We start from the raw sequence: 19,651 nt of genomic DNA on the forward strand, positions 1-19,651 counted from the left end.
ATATAACTTTGTGAGAGGCAACTAAACAGTGCCTAAAAGGAAATTTATAGCTTAAACTGTTTACATTAGAAAATAAAGATAGTCTAAAATCAAAGCCCAGATCCTGCAAAGGTGATATGTCTAAAAGAAGACACCTCCACTACCACCAATAAAACTGAGATCCCAAAGGGTGATAAAGATGAACTAGAGGTAAACCCATCTCACCTCCTGGAAACTGAAAGAGCTCTGAGAACTCTGGTGCTGAGGAGGGTGCAAAGAAAAGAAAAAGAGGGAGAGAAATAGACCCTGGTAAGTTGTCACCAGAAGCCAATTTTTGTACATATTTGGGTTGAAATTTCACATCACTTGGGTTATCAAAACAAAATTATTAAGTTGTTCCTTCTTTTTATTGCTGTAAAAGAAAAATATTTTTCCTACCATCTCCCCTCCCTTTCGGTACAAGCTGAGTGCCAAAGATACGGGCCGTTTCACCAGTTTCCTCCCTGGATCTTACAGGGCCCCGCCTTCTGAAGTAGTTTCACTTTTGTTTGTAGTTAACTTCCTCACCCAGACCTCGGAACCAGCAGCTACGGAGGGAACTAGCCGCCAATATGTGACTGTCTGCTGTGTGGAGAAGGGACTGGAAAAGGTCAGACCCATGTTTTCTCATGTTTTCTCCACGGAGGGATAGGAGACGTGTGTTGGAGGAGGGGATGGGGGAGACTGGGTGCGTGAGAGGCTGCGCACGCGCGTGTGTGTGTGTGTGTGTGTGTGTGTGTGTTTGGTTGATGGGCGGCGGTAAGGGAGAGTCAGGGGGATGTTGTTTCCTGATAACAGTTGCTGGATCTCTGAAAATAGCCAGGTCTTTGCTTCATGGCTTTCACACCCGGTCTGCTTACTTTTTCGACAGACTCCATGTTGAATCTCTGAAGATACAGAATGTGAGGTGAGTGAAGGTCCAGGACAGGCACCCTGGGGCCTCAGAGGAGGGGAGGTCCTTCTCCCCTGGGAACACAGCACCAGTGGCAGAGAGGAGCCTAGTGTATCGCTTGGGGAAGATAACCTGCCAAAGAACAGAAATCTCCAGAAGAAATTCTCTTTGGATCCAAGAGACTGGTCCTGGTTATTAGAGGGACATAGCCTATCCAGTAATTTTAGTTGAATCCTTGCTTTTGATTCTGGCCCTGTCAGTTCAAAGGAAAGGCCACTCTCAACTTCTTCATCCTCTGCTGCCCTCCCTGACAAACTCCCAGGAATGGGGAAGCAGGAACCTGGCCAGGTTCCCAAAGCAGTCTAAGCTGTGCGTGAGAGGGTCGACTCCTTTGTCTATTGGTTGTCAGGTCCCTAGGGGTTAAGCGTTCACGGTTGCGAGGCCCTGCCTTCCTATCTGCTTCTCACCTTCCCCTATCCTGGATTCTGCAAACTCCCTGTGTTCCAGTCACTCTGAACTCCTGAGAGACAAGTCCTGCCTGGAGAAGAGACAGTCACCTCCCTAGCTGTCAAGGAGTTCTACTCCCCTTCTTTTCCCAGCTCTCTTTCCAATTCTCTTTTACTCAGGTCTGGGAGGGGGAAAAAGAACTTGATTTCTTTACTTGTTCTTCTGGTTGTCTTTTTTACTTTCATTATCATCCAGTTAGGTTTCCACTAGGGACTTTATTATGGTGTCTTTTGTTCTTTGTGGGGTAGGAGTGAGGGTTTAATTAGAGTCAAATTTGATCATCTCAATCAAATCCTTAATAGACCACCCCTTTACCTAAGTGTTACTACCAGTTACAAAGAAACAATTCTGGTACTAATTATTCTTGATGTTCATTAGAGGGGGAAAGACTTAAACAGTCCCTCACTGAGTTCTCTCTCTTGCTACAGCTTTGGTTGAGGAAGTCAGCCTGGTTTCTCTCCCTCTCTTAGTGAAAACTTTTCACAATGATGGAATGTTCTCTGGGCTTTCATATGGGCTTTCATATAGCTACCAATCACCTGCAGCTATTAAGCAATTTAAGTATGGCTAAGAGGTGTGAGAAACAGAATTTTAAATTCTATTTAATTGTAATTACAGTGGCCACATGTAATAGTCACGATCATATTCCACAACACAGCTACATTCAATGCGTCTAAATTCCAACCTATTTCTTCTCTCTCTAGAGAAGACTCCATGACCTGTTGAAACTAGTGGCAACCAGTGTATTGCACAGAGACTCAGGAGAGGTAAAGTTCCATCACTGTGGGAAAATTCTGATTACTTCATCTCTGGGTCTAGATTCAGTATTGGAGCTTTACAGGAAAAGCCATGGCCTCAAAGAAGATGAGGGAGGAAGCCACCTGCTCCATCTGCCTGCACCTGATGACTAACGCAGTGAGCATCAGCTGTGGACACAGCTACTGCCACGTGTGCATAGTGAGCTTCTTTGAGAACCTCAACCGGATGACACCAGGGCTGAAGACATTCTCCTGTCCCCAGTGTCGAGCACCATTTACCATGGCGAGCCTCCGACCCAACAAGCAGCTGGGAAATCTCATCGAAGTCATCAAGGAGATGGACCAGGAAATGTCATGTAAGGAACATGGAGAGAAGCTCCAACTGTTCTGTGAAGACGAGGGCCAGCTCATCTGCTGGCTTTGTGATCGTGGAGCACAGCACAAAGGGCATGCCACAGCTCTGGTGGAAGAAGCATGCCAAGGCTACAAGGTGAGTGGTGGCCCACAGGGCTTCGGCGAGTACTTGGCCTCATATTGCCCCCTGAGACCTGAGATTATTTGGCCTGAAACCCAAGATTAGGATCTTGAAATCCTATATCCTGTCATTCATCTGAAAAGTAGAATGATGGGTCCTCACTAAATCAAGTCCCAAAGGTCACTTTTGTCCCTATCCTTTCTAGCTCTGATGAACTCCTCCCTGCTTTAGAATGCCATGTGCTTCAGTGCACACCTGCATGTTTTATTGCTTCATACCGTGTGTGTAATTTGAGAAACAACAATGACAACAATGTGCAAGACCACGGGAAAGAGTCTGAAAACACAGGGGTCAAAGACACACCACCTTTTAGATGTCTTACAGTCTAATAGGAAAGACAAATCAGCAAAAAGGCTGCCTGGAGTCCCCTGATTTGGATGATGGGGCAGAGCACTAAGGGGTACGGAGTAGTAACTAAGGAATCTTCCCAAGAATCACTGTTGAAGAATACATAAAAATTAACCAAATATATTAATAGAAGTATGGAGAAGGGAGAGGACATTCCAGACAGAGGGGACCACATGTGCAAAGGCACAGCCATGGGAGCATACCTGACTTGCTGTGACTAGGCCAGGGGTATGCAGGGGAGGCAAGTGATGTTATGGGAATGAAAATCAGGTTTGCATCCTAGCCCAGAGTAGTCCTGGCCATGGGGGGATTTTCATCTACAGAGTGAAGGATCAGGCTAACAATCAAAAGAACATTCTGGTACTGATACAATGAAAGGAATACTAAGCAGTAAAATTCAGATTATTCCTGTGAGAAGTGGGAAGAGATCAGTTCTAAGCCAGATTCAGGAAAGAGTGTGAGTGGAAGAATTTGGAAGTGACTGGTCATCAAGGATAAAGCAGAGAGTGAGGTTTCTAGTAACTCGTGAGTTTCTCACTCAAAGCATATACTCACTCAAAATACAGTACTAATGTGTAAAACAGAAAGCTAGTAAGAAGGTGCTGTATAGCACAGGAAGCTCAGCTCTGTGCTCTATGATGACAACCTAGACAGGTGGAATGGGGGGTGGCGGGGCAGGGGGAGGCGGCAGTGGGAGGGATGCTCAAGAAGGAGGGGATATATATATACACAAATCGCTGATTCATGATTTTGTACAGCAGAAACTGACAACATTGTAAAGCAATTATATTCCAATAAAAAGACAAAGCCATTTTTTAAAAAATCATGTAAAGGAAGACTGACCTTTGCAATCATGGAACCTAGTGGGCATAGCCTTGCTGCCTATTCCTTCTCTGTCCTGCCTAGATTTGAGAAAATTGTTGTCCCCAGTGTGAGCTCCTTGTCCCCCTCTTCCCTGAATTGGAGGTGATCTTCTATTAAGGCTCTGAGTCCTCCATCAGTGTATGCCAATACTGACCACCACTTAGCACATGGCTGCTGCTGCTGCTAAGTCACTTCAGTCGTGTCTGACTATGTGCGACCCCATGGACTGCAGCCCACCAGGCTCTGCCGTCCCTGGGATTCTCCAGGCAAGAACACTGGAGTGGGTTGCCATTTCCTTCTCCAATGCATGAAAGTGAAAACTGAAAGTGAAGTTGCTCAGTCGTGTCCAACTCTTGGCGACCCCATGGACTGCAGCCTACCAGGCTCCTCCGTCCATAGGATTTGCCAGGCAAAAGTACTGGAGTGGGTTGCCATTGCCTTCTCCGCAGCACATGGCAGCTCTTCCTTAAACTCCATGGAGCAGTTAATTGCTGTAATGGGGATATTCCCATTGGAATTATTTCCCCACCAAGTAGTAAAAGAAGCACCATGGGGTGATGATTCTAAGCCTAGAGAGTTAGACTGCTTAGTTTGAAATCTTAGTTCAGCTACTTATTAGATGGGTGGCTTTGAGCAAGTTATTTAATGTCTTCATGCCCTGGTTTCCCTAACTGTGAATGGGGATAAGAGTAGTTCCCTTCCTCCCCAATATACACGCTCAGGAGTTTGTTATAAGGCTTAAGGACATAATACATGTAAAGCTTAGAATAGCATTTGGCACATAGCAACTGCAATACTGACTTGCTAACAAGTTCTGCAGAGCCCTTTCTTGATAGCATGCAAGAATTAATGAGTATACTTACTGGGTTTAGGACAGGAGCCGATTCTTTTAGTATTGATCACAGCTAGCAATTTGATTTAGCTTAAACTTTCTTTCCATGAAAATGTGAGACACTGTTTTGAAAAATAACCTAAAAGCTTGATATGGATACTAAGTCACTTGAAAATGGTTTCATGATACCATTTTTCAAAAGGCCTCAGACCCGCCCTCCTCCATTAACTGTTTCTAATAACTTTGGCTGGCAGCCTAATCTTTCCTTCTTGACTCACCATAATACATACAAAGTTCCCTGTATGCCAAACACTCTGGCATTGGTTCTGTTTGGGTCAGTACATTATTAAATAAAATATTTTTAGGTGATTTTTATCTTGTTTTATGTGCAGCATTTCCCTGGCAAGACTGTTAGTGGTGGTGGTATAACTCAGACTCTGGGTCAGCAGATGAACTGTGATCACGGTCCAACCACCCACCAGTTACAGCACTTTGGGCAAGTTATTTATCCCCATTCTAAGCCTGTTTCTGCAGCACAGAAATGATGTTAAAAATCCTACTAACTGCTCAGGGTTGCCAGGGGAATCAAATATGTTACTGTATATACAACCCTTGGGCTTCCCTGATGGCTCAGTGGTAAAGAATCCACCTGCCAATGCAGGAGATGCAGTTCGATCTTTGGGAAATGGTAACCAACTCCAGTAATATCACCTGGGAAATCCGTTGGATTTCCAGAGGAGCCTGGCAGCCTACAGTCCACGGGGTCGCAAAAAGTGGGACACGACTTAGCGACTGAACAACAACAGCAAAACACAGTCCTTAGCATGCTTCCTGGCAAAGTGTGAGGACTCAATGCATATTCAGTTTTATTCTAATAGTCTTGGAGGGCTGGGCTGCCCCTTAGGTGGCTAATGAATTGCTGAATAGACTTTATTCATTCAATTTTTCCTTCAGGAAAAGCTCCAGCAAGCTGTGACAAAACTGAGGCAACTGGAAGAGGAATGTATGAACCTGAAGGTGTTCACGGCAGAGCAAATAACCAAGTGGAATGTAAGAGATTGGGCTTATTCATCTCAGGCTATTTTCCATCCTAGAGCTTAGATATAGGGGGTGATTGGGCAGAGCATAGTGAAAGCTTACTGTCACTAAACCAGACCAAACAGACAAAATCCAAACAAGAGACTACTGTTTTTATGCCCCTCGTTGTCTAAAATCTATGAGAATTTATCTCCAACCCCTTCAACCTTTCAGTAGTAGTTGGCTAGGATTCTGAAACCTCAGTCAGGAGAAGCAGAACTGGTATGCCCGTTTACCTAGAGTCATTCGTCACTGAGTTTCGGTTCTTAATATCTCCAAGTACCTTCCTGATTTGAAGGCCTTATTAACCTTATTGCTGTGGCATACGTACTGCACATGTACCGCAGTACAGGTTGTGGCTCTCAGCCTTACAAGTTCAGAAATCCTTTGTGACCGCTAAGAAAACACAATCACTCCAGGTTGAGATTCATATTACTGAAGCTCATGAAGCTGATGAAGGAAATCTACTTGGATTGTAAGATCCAAGTGCTCCAAGAACCTATACACTTATTACTACAGACTCTCAGGTCTATAAGACTATTTTCATGGCTGACCAGCCTCCCCCTGATCAGAGATGCATTTCTTTACAGAATATTTATGTAATTCATCAACTTGCAGACAAATCCCACAGGCCAGTGAGACATTTTGCCTCTTTCAGAGGTCTCTTCCAACCTTCCAACCTCTCTGCTCCAATCTTTTAGGTATGGTTGTTAAACTTAAGCTCTCAGAGGACACTCTTACCTCTCTCCTTTCTGGGATCTTAGACAGTGGGGAGGATCTTGATTACAACTAATATATACATGGAAACCCCATCAATGACCCTTCAACCACAACATCACAGCCATCGAAACACTGTATGAATTGAGAAATCATCCATGGAGATTGCAATTCTCTCACCAAATGAAAGCTGAGTCTGACAAGCTGTATCATGTGGTTTCTGTCGCTCTTACACATAAGGTTGAGTACATGGACCCGGGTTGCTGGATGACTATTTCATAGTTAACTATGACAAAAGTCTGCTACCCAGACCTCCCGCTGCTGAGAATAATGGACTCTCCTGTCAGCTTGGGTGCCTTAAAGTCCGGCCTTGGTGATGTTCACTATAAGCTTTTGTTTCAAGAAATCCTTTCAGACTCAGAGCTACCTTCTTACATCTCAAATAAAAACTCATTTTTATCCTTTTAACTGATAAAATTTTTGACCTTGGTTCTAGTCCCATGATTAAATTAGTTATCACTCCTGCCCATCTCTTTTGAATGTTGGTTGAATAAGGAAATAGGTGACTCTAGAGAATTGTGATAACCTCTCCCACATCTGAATATCTGCCTTCCAGGCATGACTCTACAATGGGTCAGTTTTCCAGCTTGAATGAGTCATGGGAAAATAATCTTATGGTAGCTGAGCAAACTTACTTTTGTGTGTGTATGTGTTAAAATATACATAACAAAATGTACTGTTTAACTATTTGTATGTGTACAGTTCCATTCCTTCTTCCTCCCAACTCCTGGTAACCACTATTCTACTTTCTGTCTCTATGAACTTGACAATTTTAGGTACCTCATATAACTGGAATAATAAAATATTTGCTCTTTTTTTTCTGGTTTACTTCACTTAGCATAATGTCTTTAAGATTCATCCATATTGTAGCATGTATCAGAATGCCATTCCTTTTTAAGACTGAATAGTATTCCACTGTATCTATATATTGCATATCAGTTCATCCATCAATGGGCATTTGGTTTGTTTCCACTTTTCCTGACTGAAGGAGAAGATAGAGTTTCAGAAACAAAAAATCCAGTCTGACTTTAAGACTCTCCAGAGGTTCCTTCATGAGGAAGAGAAGTCTTATCTATGGAAACTGGAGAAAGAAAAAGAGCAAACTCTGAGGAGACTGAGGGACAATGAGGCCAATCTTGAACAGAAGAACCATGAACTCCAGAGCCACATCCTGGAACTAGAGAATAAATGTCAGGGCTCAGCCCAGAAATTGCTTCAGGTAAGACCATGCACTTGGAGAAAGGAGGGAAGGTATTTGTTCTTGATCTTTCAGCAGGAGAATGGTGAGGAACCATGGGAAGCTTGGTGAGGCTTGCCTGTTTCACTCAAAAATGGCACATTAGTGTAGGGAATTTAAGTTTAATGTTCCTTTTAGATACACATCAATGTTTGCAAGGTGGCCCCCAGTCTATAGAGTGGCTTTAGGTGAATTAGGAATAATATGGCTATGGTGGATTCCTTGGCTAAATGGAACCATGGGACAACTTTGGCTACCATTTGTTTCTGTACCATGTTTACAAAACTCTGACTGTGAAAGTGTCTTCTGAAATACCCTTTCAGATGACTGATGGGTGACAAAGTGGGGCAGTCAAAATGAGTGATAACTTTTTCCTTGATTTGCTTGTAGAGCCCTCCAGAGCTCTTTTGGATCCAGCCCATTACAATAAACTAAACTATGACTGTAGCTGTTTTTTCCTGTTCCTACTAACACAACTAGGGGTCACACTGTAAGGATGAGAATATAGTTTGATGCCCCATCACCATGTGATACCTGCTGCTACCACCATAGTAGCCCAGTCTCAGAGCTTAAGCCTGGGTTCACCACTTTGGACCTTTGCAATAAATGTCTCTAATATGGGCTCACTCTGAAGGAAATGAGGTCACTGAAAGCAAGTCTTTCCAGAGGGAGCATGGGACAAAGGTCCTGGTCTTCTTCCACATCACAGAGAGACGTGATTGCAGACACTGCCACTCCCCACAGAGCTCAACAAGGAAGGTAACAGATAAACATCCTGATATGCTGACTATCCTATGGGGCCAGGATGGAAATCATCGTCTCTAGGTATTCATCAATATCTAAGGCCAGGATTAGTCTTTTTACTTCTTTGGAAGGAGTATTTAGAGAGAACAGCCTCACATGCCAAGTCCCATGAAATATTGATGTTCCCACACTTATCTTTTGTCTTTGTTTCTTCATAGGATGTGAAAGATACTTTGAGCAGGTGAGTCCTATATGACTTCAGGAGGGAAAGAGGTATGGGTATACAGAGCTAAATGGAATTTACACTGAAGAAGTCTTGGTTTCTGCTTATTCTAGGAGTTGGGCTGTGAAGCTAGAACAACCAGAGGCCCTCTCTTTGGACCTTCATACTGTGTGCAATGTTTCTGAGCTTTACTTTGATGTAAAGAAAATGTTAAGGAGACATCAAGGTATGTGAGGAAGCCCTAAATGCTACAGATAGAGGGGACCTTAAGTGGTAACGAAGTTCATCACCTGTCCCCAGGCAGGCTCACAGCCAGAGAGGTTATTCAGGTATCTTTAGTGTAGCTGTCACTCTCCCTTGTTAGTTTTCCCCAGTGTTTAGACAGGGACATGGGATACTGATTATCTGTGCAGACCCAGTTGGGTCCTTTGCTTAGGGTCTCACAAGGCTGCAGCTAAGGTGTTGGCCTGGCTGTGTTCTTATCTGGAAGCTAGACTGGGAAAGAATCCTCTTATAAGCTCACTCAGGTTGTTGGCAGAATTTATTTCTTTTGGGTTTGGCACTTAGGGCCCTGGCTTGTTGCTGACTGCTGGCTGGAGGCTGCCTTGGATTCTAGAAGCCACCCTTCAGCTGCTTGCACTTGAGCCTCCCACCTCGGCCAATTATTTCTTCAAAGTAAGCTAGAGAGAGACAGAGAGAGTCCCTAGAGCAAGTCTGCCAGAAAGAGAGAGGCTTATAGAGTGAAATATAGTCACATCTCATCATTATTGCCATAGTCTACTGGTCAGAAGCAATTCACAGGTCCTGTCCACAATCAAAGGGAAGGAATTCCATAAGAGTATGAATACTAATGAGGGTAATGAAACTATGAGTCACGTCATCTAGGGCCACCCAAGATGGACGGGTCATGGTGGAGAGTTCTGACAAAACGTGGTCCACTGGAGAAGAGAATGGCAAACCACTTTAGTATTCTTGCCTTGAGAACCTCATGGACAGTATGAAAAGGCAAAAAGGTAGGACACTGAAAGATGAATTCCCCAGGTCGGTAGGTGCCCAATATGCTACTGGAGATCAGTGGAGAAAAAACTCCAGAAAGAATGAAGAGATGGAGTCAAAGCAAAAACAACACCCAGCTGTGGATATGACTGGTGATGGAAGTAAAGTCCGATGCTGTAAAGAGCAATATGGCATAGGAACCTGGAATGTTAGGTCCATGAATCAAGGCAAATTGGAAGTGGTCAAACAGGAGATAGCAAGAGTGAACATTGACATTTTAGGAATCAGCAAACTAAAATGGACTGGAATGGGTGAATTTAACTCAGATGACCCTTATATATACTACTGTGGGCAAGAATCCCTTAGAAGAAATGGAGTAGCCATCATAGTTAATGACAGAGTCTGAAATGCAGTACTTGGATGCCATGTCAAAAACGACAGAATGATCTCTGTTTCCAAGGCAAACCATTCCATATCACAGTAATACAAATCTATGCCCCTACCAGTAATGCTGAAGAAACTGAAGTTGAATGGTTTTATGAAGACCTACAAGACCTTCTAGAACTAAAATCCAAAAAAGATGTCCTTTTCATTATGGGGGATTGGAATGCAGGAGTAGGAAGTCAAGAAATACCTGGAGTAACAGGCAAATTTGGCCTTGGAGTACAGAATGAAGCAGGGCAAAGGCTAATAGAGTTCTGCCAAGAGAATGGACTGGTCATAGCAAATACCCTCTTCCAACAATACAAGAGAAGACTCTACACATGGATGAATATAGTAATCAGATTGATTATATTCTTTGCAGCCAAAGATGGAGAAGCTCTATACAGTCAGCAAAAATAAGACCGGGAGCTGGCTGTGGCTCAGATCATGAACTCCTTATTGCCAAATTCAGACTTAAATTGAAGAAAGTAGGGAAAACCACTAGATAATTCAGCTATGACCTAAATCAAATCCCTAACGATTATACAGTGGAAATGACAAATAGATTCAAGGGACTAGATCTGATAGACAGAGTGCCTGAAGAACTATGGATGGAGTTTCATGCCATTGTACAGGAGGCAGTGATCAAGACCATCACCAAGAAAAAAGAAAGGCAAAAAGACAAAATGGTTGTCTCAGGAGGCCTTACAAATAGCTGTGAAAAGAAGAGAAGCGAAAGGCAAAGGAGAATAGGAAAAATACACCCATCTGAATGCAGAGTTCCAAAGAATAGCAAGGAGATATAAGAAAGCCTTCCTCAGTGATCAATGCAAGCAAATAGGGGAAAACAACAGACTAGAGACTCTTCAAGAAAACTAGAACTACCAAGGGAACATTTCATGCAAAGATGGGCACAATAAAGGACAGACATGGTATGGACCTAACAGAAGCAGAAGATATTAAGAGGAGGTGGCAAGAATACAGAGAAGAACTATATAAAAAAGATCTTCATGACCCAGATAATCAAGATGGTGTGATCACTCACCTAGAGCCAGACATCCTAGAATGCGAAGTCAAGTGGGCCTTAGGAAGCATCACTATGAACAAAGCTAGTGGAGGTGATGGAATTCCAGTGGACCTATTTCAAATCCTAAAAGATGATACTGTGAAAGTGCTGCACTCAGTATGCCAGCAAATTTGGAAAACTCAGCAGTGGCCACAGGACCAGAAAAGGTCAGTTTTCATTCCAAGTCCAAAGAAAGGCAATGCCAAAGAATGTTCAAACTATTGCACAACTGCACTCATCTCACACATTAGCAAAATAATGCTCAAAATTCTCCAAGCCAGGCTTCAACAATACATGAACTGTGAACTTCCATATATTCAAGCTGGATTTAGCAAAGGCAGAAGAACAAGAGATCAAATTGCCAACATCTACTGGATCATCAAAAAAGCAAGAGAGTTCCAGAAAAACTACTTCTACTTCTATCTACTTCTGCTTTATTGACTATGCCAAAGACTTTGTGTGGGTCACAACAAACTGTGGAAAATTAGAGATGGGAATACTAGACCATGTTACCTGCCTCCTGGGAAATCTGTATGCAGGTCAAGAAGAACAAGTTAGAACTGGACATGGAACAACAGACTGGTTCCAAATTGGGAAAGGGGTACTTCAAGGCTCTATATTGTCACCCTGTTTATTTAACTTATATGCAGAGTACATCATGAGAAATGCTGGACTGGATGAAGCACAAGCTGGAATCAAGATTGCTGGGAGAAATATCAATAACCTCAGATATGCAGATAACACAATCCTTATGGCAGAAAGCGAAGAACTAAGGAGCCTCTTGATGAAAGTGAAAGATGAGAGTGAAAAAGTTGGCTTAAAACTCAACATTCAGAAAACTAAGATCATGGCATCTGGTCCCATCACTTCATGGCAAGTAGATGGGAAACAGTGGAAATAGTGACAGACTTTATTTTTTGGGCTCCAAAATCACCGCAGATGGTGACTGCAGCCATGAAATTGAAAGACACTTGCTCCTTGGAAGAAAAGTTATGACCAACCTAGACAGCATATTAAAAAGCAGAGACATTACTTTGCCAACAAAGGTCCATCTAGTCAAAGCTAGGTTTTTTCCAGTAGTCATTTATGGATGTGAGAGTTCAACAATAAAGAAAGCTGAGCACTGAAGAATTGATGCTTTTAAACTGTGGTGTTGGAAAATATTCTTGAGAGTCCCTTGGACTGCAGGGAGACCCAACCAGTCTATCCTAAAGGAAATTAGTCCTGAATATTCATTGGAAGGACTGATGCTGAAGCTGAAACTCCAATACTTTGGCCACCTGATGCAAAGAACTGACTCCTTGGAAAAGACCCTGATGCTGGGAAAAATTGAAGGCAGGAGGAGAAGGAGATGACAGAGGATGAGATAGTTGGATAGCATCACCGACTCAATGAACATGAGTTTGAGTAAACTCCAGGAGTTGGTAATGGACAAGGAGGCCTGGCATGCTGCAGTCCATGGGGTCGAAAAGAGTTGGACACGACTGAGCAACTGAACTGAACTGAAAAGATGAACACTAAGAGGCAGAATCATGGAAGGCTACCTTTGTGTCTGAGTGACATCATGACAAAACCTGAACTGAACTGAAATGGGACAATTTAAATGTATTTATCTTGCTTAGTTTGAATTTCTGTTTTACTGCAGATATATTGATGCATTAGATTACAAGGCACTGCCTTAGACTCTGAAAAGTGAAAGTGAAAGTGAAGGTGACTCAGTCCTGTTCAACTCTGGAGACCCTGTAGACTATACAGTCCATGGAATTCTTCAGGCCAGAATACTGGAGTGGGTAGCCTTTCCCTTCTCCACAGGATCTTCCCAACCTGGGGATCAAACCAAGGTCTCCTGCATTGCAGGAGGATTCTTTACCAGTTGAGCCACAGGAAAGCCCAAGAATACTGGAGTGGGTAGCCTATCCCTTCTCCAGGGGATCTTCCCAACCCAGGAACCGAACCGGAGTCTCCTGCAGTGCAGGCGGATTCTTTACCAACTGAGCTATGAGGGAAGCCCACCTTAGACCCTACCAGGGGTCTAATTAGAGCATTTGTATTTCTTGCCTTTATAACATCAAAAATATTCTGAACTTCAAAACCCATTTGGTCCCAGGGGTTTCCGATAAGGATAATGAACCCATATTCAGTTCCCCCTCAATTTATCAATGACAAATAACAGTAACAACCACTACCAAGGTCTGTGACTGATTTCCAAAGAGCTCAGTCATCAACCATCTTTCAGGTGATATTACTAACCTGTAAAAATTTGATTTTCTCAGCTTGGTTTTTCCTGGATCATCCCAGGAATATTAATTGAAGCCCCAAACTTTGTGAGTCTGGCTCATAATAAAGACTCACTGAACAGAGTTAATAAAGGGATATTTACAAAGATGAGGATTTTAGTGCTAACAAGAAACAGTGAAGCAACCCAAGGCTAGGAATAGGTAGGAAGTCATCACCTTCCCAGGGTTTCAGTAGCAGATGGAGGGAGCTGTAGCTAAAGGAGAGTGTGACCAAACACAGACCCTCCAAATCATAGCCAGTGGGGCAGGACTTGGGGTACTAAATACTTCTAATTCTGCTTCTTTTTGCCCTACGGTCTCCTCTAGTCCTTCCCATTGGCTTAACCAAACAGTAGTCAGAGGGAAGGGAGCCTTGTTGAGGTGTCCAGAGGGGTTACCCTTCCTGGACATGGAGCAGGCTGGAGAAAGGTAGAGAGTGATCTGGAGGAGCAAAGGGAGAACATCCAGCACAGGGTGTATTTCCTAATACTTGATTTCCCTTATTACAACAATCCAACTGATCAGTGTTTAACCCAGTAACACAGTAGTTTCTTAACTCTCTTGCTGGAACACCCCACTACCACTTTTCATTTTTAAAATTACACTGCTGGTCAGTATCACAACTTAGTTTATCATACCTTTTTCTGTCTTACTTGACTCTGTATAATCCCTATAGGATATTAGCTGAAACAAGAAAGAAGAGCTGAGGTGTATGTCCTGAAGCCTGGGTAAAATTCTGGGATTTCCAGTAACAAGCTATGACATCAGTTGTATCATTTTCCTTCTCTGATCCTCAGTATAAATGGTAATTAAGTAGAGATGAGGAAGGGCTCATTTATGCTTCAATATTCCATGATTCCTAGAAGTCCTCCAAGAGAGAGGAAGGACTTTGGAGAGGACAGTTAATCATGTTAACTATGGTTAGTCCTGCCCCTTGGCTTCTCTGAGTGACTAAGATGGTGATGATGTTGAAGATGATGATGATATCATTATTATTACTACCACTTATTGGGCACTTATCTTGGTGACAGATATGATGATTTCCGCTTTATATTTAACAAAACTGAGGCTTAGAGAATGAATTGCCTAAGCTCATGACAGCTAGTAAGAAACAATGCTTGGATCTGAACATAGACTGATATTATTTAAAATAAACTGTGCTCTCTGCTACAAAAATCATGTCCTTATCCTTATTTTTGTTTGCAGTCAGCGTGACTCTGGATCCAGAAACAGCTCATTATGAACTAATTCTGTCTGAGGATCGGAGACAAGTGATTCGTGGATGCCCTCAGGAAAACCTTGATAATTCTTCTAGGAGATTTAGTGCCTTGCCCTGTATCCTGGGCTGTGAAGGCTTCACTTCAGGGAAACATTACTTTGAAGTCGATGTGGGAGAAGGAACTGGGTGGGATTTAGGAGTCTGTATGGAAAATGTTCAGAGGGACACTGTCATGCCGCAGACACCTCAGTCTGGATTCTGGGCCATCAGACGGTGCAAAGAAGGTTATGTAGCACTTACCTCTCCCCTAACTTCCATTCATCTGACAGAGAAGCCCCTGGTTGTAGGGATTTTTCTGGACTTTGAGGCTGGAGTTGTGTCCTTTTACAATATGACCACTGGCTCTCACATCTTCACCTTCCCAAAGGCCTCCTTCTCTGACACTCTCCGGCCCTATTTCCAGGTCTATCTGTATTCTCCTTTGTTCCTGCCTCCCCCAGATGAGTAAGGGACAGACCAAAGTCTCCTCCTTGGTTTAACTAGTATACAGAGTATAATCTCATGAGGACAGAAATGTGGTCTGCTATTTCCTTGTACCTAGAACAGTGCTGGGCTTTTAGTGCATAGTTAATAAATTTGCATTGAATAAATGGCTATAATGACTATAAAAATACCCCAAAGGGTCACACTGAACTGGGGGAAAGCAAGATAATAGCAATGATTTTGCTTTGTTCTCTCCATCCCTCTTCAATGGGTTCAGAGCTTTGATTTCTAGAGTAGAGTGCTTTTTTTCAGAGAAAATTGTATATCCTTAAACACTTATATTGCTAAACTAGAAAAAATGATGATAAAATAAACATTCAAGTAAATAAATTTAATTAATGAAATAAATATTTGGAAACTATAAGGATAATAAAGATAAAATTAGAAGTTGATTTTGATGTTGGCAAGTTACAGAAAGAAAAATAAGTCCTACTAGTTCTTTCAGGTTAAGAATGATACTATATTAGATAAACCATTGGCTGCTCTAATAAAAAGGAGAATACATAAAAAAATAGAAACATGAAAGAGCACATACTAGAATAACAATTTTGAGAGCAATTTGAAGAATTATGTGCAAATAAAATTGAAAATCTTAATTAAATGCCTTTTTCAAAAGAAACAAATGACCTAACTGACTCAAGAAGGGGAAAGAAAAGCTAAACAGACTAATACATAAAAATGTAATTCAGAAAGTTACAGAATTCCTATTAATATTTAGGGAAAAAAGCAAAACAAAGAGCAGATAGTTTTATGGTTGCATTTTTTCTAAAGACAGCAACTCACTGTGTCCCTGAAGGTTCAGTTAAATTCTAGAGAATAGAAAACCCAAATGGACAGTGACTGAAACAAGTTCTCTCTCTCATGAAGAAGCAGTCCAGATGTGGAAGTACAGGAAATCTAGTCTAAGGCTGGTATGGCAACTCCATGAAATTGCCAAGCTTTCCAGCAACCCTCGCACTATCCCTAGGATCCAAGGCAGTTTCTAAAGCTCCAGCCATCACACCTGCATTCCAAGCTTTAAGATGGAAAGAGAGACACAGAACTAGAGCAAAGGGCATGCATTCAAGAGCTATCTTTTACTACCTACCCTACAACCTTCTGCTTTAATGCAATTAGCCAGAACTTGTCCAAAGCCACCTTCCTCCTTGTCCACCTTGATGAGGCAGTAATGAACTTGGGCAGCTTAGCTCCACCGTGTTAGAATTCTGAGCAAGATTCATCAGAGAGCTACAGGGAATGTGCCTCCCACACCCACCCAACCCAATGTCTCATGTCAGTCTGGAAAACCCTCTCATAGCAGGCAGAATCTGTGGGCAGCATCTGGTACATATTTAGCCAAGGAACAAAAGAAGAGATGTCCTCTGGTGCCCCTTCCTCATACCTTTTTGATACCCCATGCCCTGTTATTGTATGAGGTGTTAGGTACGTGAAGTGTATGTGGTGCTGCAGCAGAAGACCAGAGACACAGGAAAGAGCAGGAGTTACAGGCTAGCAACTGAGAGAAGCAGAGAAACATAAATAGTCAGATGATACAGTGTCTGTTCTCAGGTAAAGTTCAAATTCCTCACAATGGCCGAGAGGGCAAATTCTGGCCCACAGACCTTGCCTTCCTGGATCAATAGTCTGCTCTTCCACTTCTCACCTTTCATTTACAGTAGCCTTATCTTTGGTCCTAGATAATGCCAAGGTCATTCTGGCCCAAGAGCCTTTGAGCATACGTTCTAGGATCAGAGTAGTCTTTTCCGCATCTGCCTTTTCTGAAGCTAGGTGAGCTCATTTCAATCACCAGCTTGGCAGATAGGAAGTATTAGGGAATTAACATCCCAGGAGGAAAACTTCAGCTGAAGAGGGAATGGTGTGGGTGGATAAAGCTTCACCAAATGAGCTTCAGACAAACAATTCTGAGACTCCATGGACATCCAAGAAATGGAAGCAAGTGCTCAAAGTGGGAAACAGGTCAATAATGCACTTGAGACTGCCTTTTCCACCTTTTGTGATACAGCCTCCCTATTCCAGCACCCTGCATCCTAGTTACCACCTTCTCCTATCTCCAGGTCTCAGGTCAATGTTTCAGTGACACGGGACTTCCCTGTGGTCCAGTGGCTAAGACTCCATGCTTACCATTCAGGGAACCCAGAATCGATCCCTGGTTAGGGAACCAGATCCCATATTCGACAATGAAGAATGCTGCAACTAAAGATTCCACATGCCACAATGAAGATCCCATGTGCCACAATTAAGACCTGGCGCAGCCAAATAAATAAATATTAAAAAAAATAATTTTTCAGAGACAGCAACCACTGCTACCTCCCCCTGTCTTTTCCTTTTTCAATATATAAATATGTAAATAGCTTTAGATATTAAATGATTAAATTAACATTTTATGGAATACTGTAAAATACAGTAATAATACTCTTAGTTCTAAGGAATGCACACTCCAAATCACCTTCCCCATATGTATGTTTGATCTTACATATTTTTTCTCAGTTTTTCCCCATGGCATTAAACATTATATTACGATGTGGGCTGGGGAATCAGATTAGAGAATCTTTCTGAGGAGATGGGAATGGAGACTGCCAACTGAAAACATCCCTGGAGCCTAGACCACTTCATTAATCCTCATTTCTGTTTCCTAATGTAGGAAAGGGAAGGATATAAAAATGGAAAAAATGGAGGGGAGAGGGGGAAGAGAACAAGGATCTGGATGTATATAGGATTTGGTACGGAGAAGGCAATGGCACCCCACTCCAGTACTCTTGCCTGGAAAATCCCATGGATGGAGGAGCCTGGTGGGCCGCAGTCCATGGGGTCACTAAAAGTTGGACAAGACTCAGCAACTTCACTTTCACTTTTCACTTTTCTGCATTGGAGAAGGAAATGCCAACCCACTCCAGTGTTCTTGCCTGGAGAATCCCAGGGACGGGGGAGTCTGGTGGGCTGCCGTCTGTGGGGCGCACAGAGTTGGACACGACTGAAGTGACTTAGCAGTAGCAGCAGCAGCAGCAGCAGGATTTGGTACACAGCATGGGTTGCTTCTCTTGAAGGACAGGCAGAATTGACACTGTCCTAGAAGACTAATTCATGGCCATTCACTAAGCATGTGCCAATTTTTGATGAGTATCAAACCACCCGAAAACTTAGTTGCTTAAAACTACTACCATTTGTTCACTTAAAATTCTGTAGCTCAGCCAGTGGTTCTTGTAGTCAGGGTTAAATTCTGCTGGGTCTTCTCAGGTGTTTCCATCAACTGGAAAGTCGACTGGCATTGGGTGATATGGGATAGCCTCACCTGCAAGTCTGGCAGTTGGCAGGCTATTGACTCAGGCGCTTTAACCTCCAACAATGAGCTCAGTATCTTTCATAACATTGGAGTTTCAGGGTTGTGAGAGAATCAAGATGTGTACAAGCTGCACTATGCCAGGCTATTTTCAACCATCTGCTTGGGTTACATCTGTTAAATCACTTGGTCAAACCCAGATTCAAGAGACAGAGAAAAAATTAAACCAGTTCTTCATGGAAGGAGAAACTACAAAGTCACATTGCAAAGAGCAATGGGATAAGATAAATTTAGGAAATTTTTGCAATTTATCCTAAGAAACTTGATGCATAAAGTCTCAAAATCTAAATTAAGGAGGGACAGAGATACAGAGACATTCTGAGGCCCTAGCCCTCAACAGACCCAGTGCCGGTTTCTTTCTAGAAACAAGATTTATTAGAGCTCTCAGTGCTGTCAGTAAATACACTTTCTTCATCCACATAAACAGCCTCAGTGCCTGGGATTCTGTGAGAACTGATCCTCACATCCTTCTCTCTCAACCTTGCCCACTCACACTACCAGCCTGAAGTGGAATTTCTGCACTAGTTTTTTGGGACTCTCAGGGAGGGAAAAAGTACTTTTGCAGCAGCTGGGACTGAAAACGCAGGAAGTTCGACACCTAGGCACTTCACCCCAAATCGTCCCTTCTTCACCAGGAATAAGGAAGATAAAGTGATTGTTGTTCAAGAAGGTGCTTGATTAGCATATTAATGAGCTTGTGGACCATAGACTATGCTAATCTCCTCTCCTTGAGTTTATCCTGATTTCCCCATTTTTTCCAAGTGAAAATGATCCAATCTGTGATATTCCAAGAACTAGGTGATGGCACCCCACTCCAATACTCTTGCCTGGAAAATCCCACGGATGGAGGAGGCTGGTAGGCTGCAGTCCAAAGGGTTGCGAAGAGTCGGACACAACTGAGCGACTTCCCTTTCACTTTTCACTTTCATGCATTGGAGAACGAAATGGCAGCCCACTCTAGTGTTCTTGCCTGGAGAGT

General features: G+C 42.8%; 1 protein-coding gene across 2 annotated transcripts; it reads left to right on the forward strand.

Annotated features, from left to right (window-relative positions):
* The first annotated feature begins 504 nt into the window (after positions 1-504).
* Positions 505-15,442, forward strand: TRIM38 (tripartite motif containing 38). Of its 2 annotated transcripts, none has more exons than XM_005892220.3 (8): positions 505-628; positions 890-925; positions 2,122-2,665; positions 5,709-5,804; positions 7,597-7,827; positions 8,808-8,830; positions 8,926-9,038; positions 14,780-15,442. In XM_005892220.3, exons 3-8 carry the CDS (start codon positions 2,267-2,269, stop codon positions 15,298-15,300), a joined length of 1,383 nt encoding a protein of 460 aa, XP_005892282.2. In that variant the 5' UTR covers positions 505-628; positions 890-925; positions 2,122-2,266; the 3' UTR covers positions 15,301-15,442. The 2 variants fall into 2 exon arrangements, with proteins under 2 accessions (XP_005892282.2, XP_014332617.2); XM_014477131.2 differs by having other exon boundaries at positions 2,237-2,665.
* The last annotated feature ends 4,209 nt before the right edge of the window (positions 15,443-19,651 follow it).

Source organism: Bos mutus, chromosome 23 (genome assembly GCF_027580195.1).
Source record: "Bos mutus isolate GX-2022 chromosome 23, NWIPB_WYAK_1.1, whole genome shotgun sequence".
Taxonomy (NCBI): domain Eukaryota; kingdom Metazoa; phylum Chordata; class Mammalia; order Artiodactyla; family Bovidae; genus Bos; species Bos mutus.

Coding starts and splice junctions, on each gene's coding strand:
- TRIM38 (XM_005892220.3), top strand. CDS start 2,267: ATGGCCTCAAAGAAGATGAGGGAGGAAGCCACCTGCTCCATCTGCCTG. Junction 7,828..8,807: donor CAGCCCAGAAATTGCTTCAG/GTAAGACCATGC, acceptor GTTTCTTCATAG/GATGTGAAAGATACTTTGAG. Junction 8,831..8,925: donor GTGAAAGATACTTTGAGCAG/GTGAGTCCTATA, acceptor TGCTTATTCTAG/GAGTTGGGCTGTGAAGCTAG.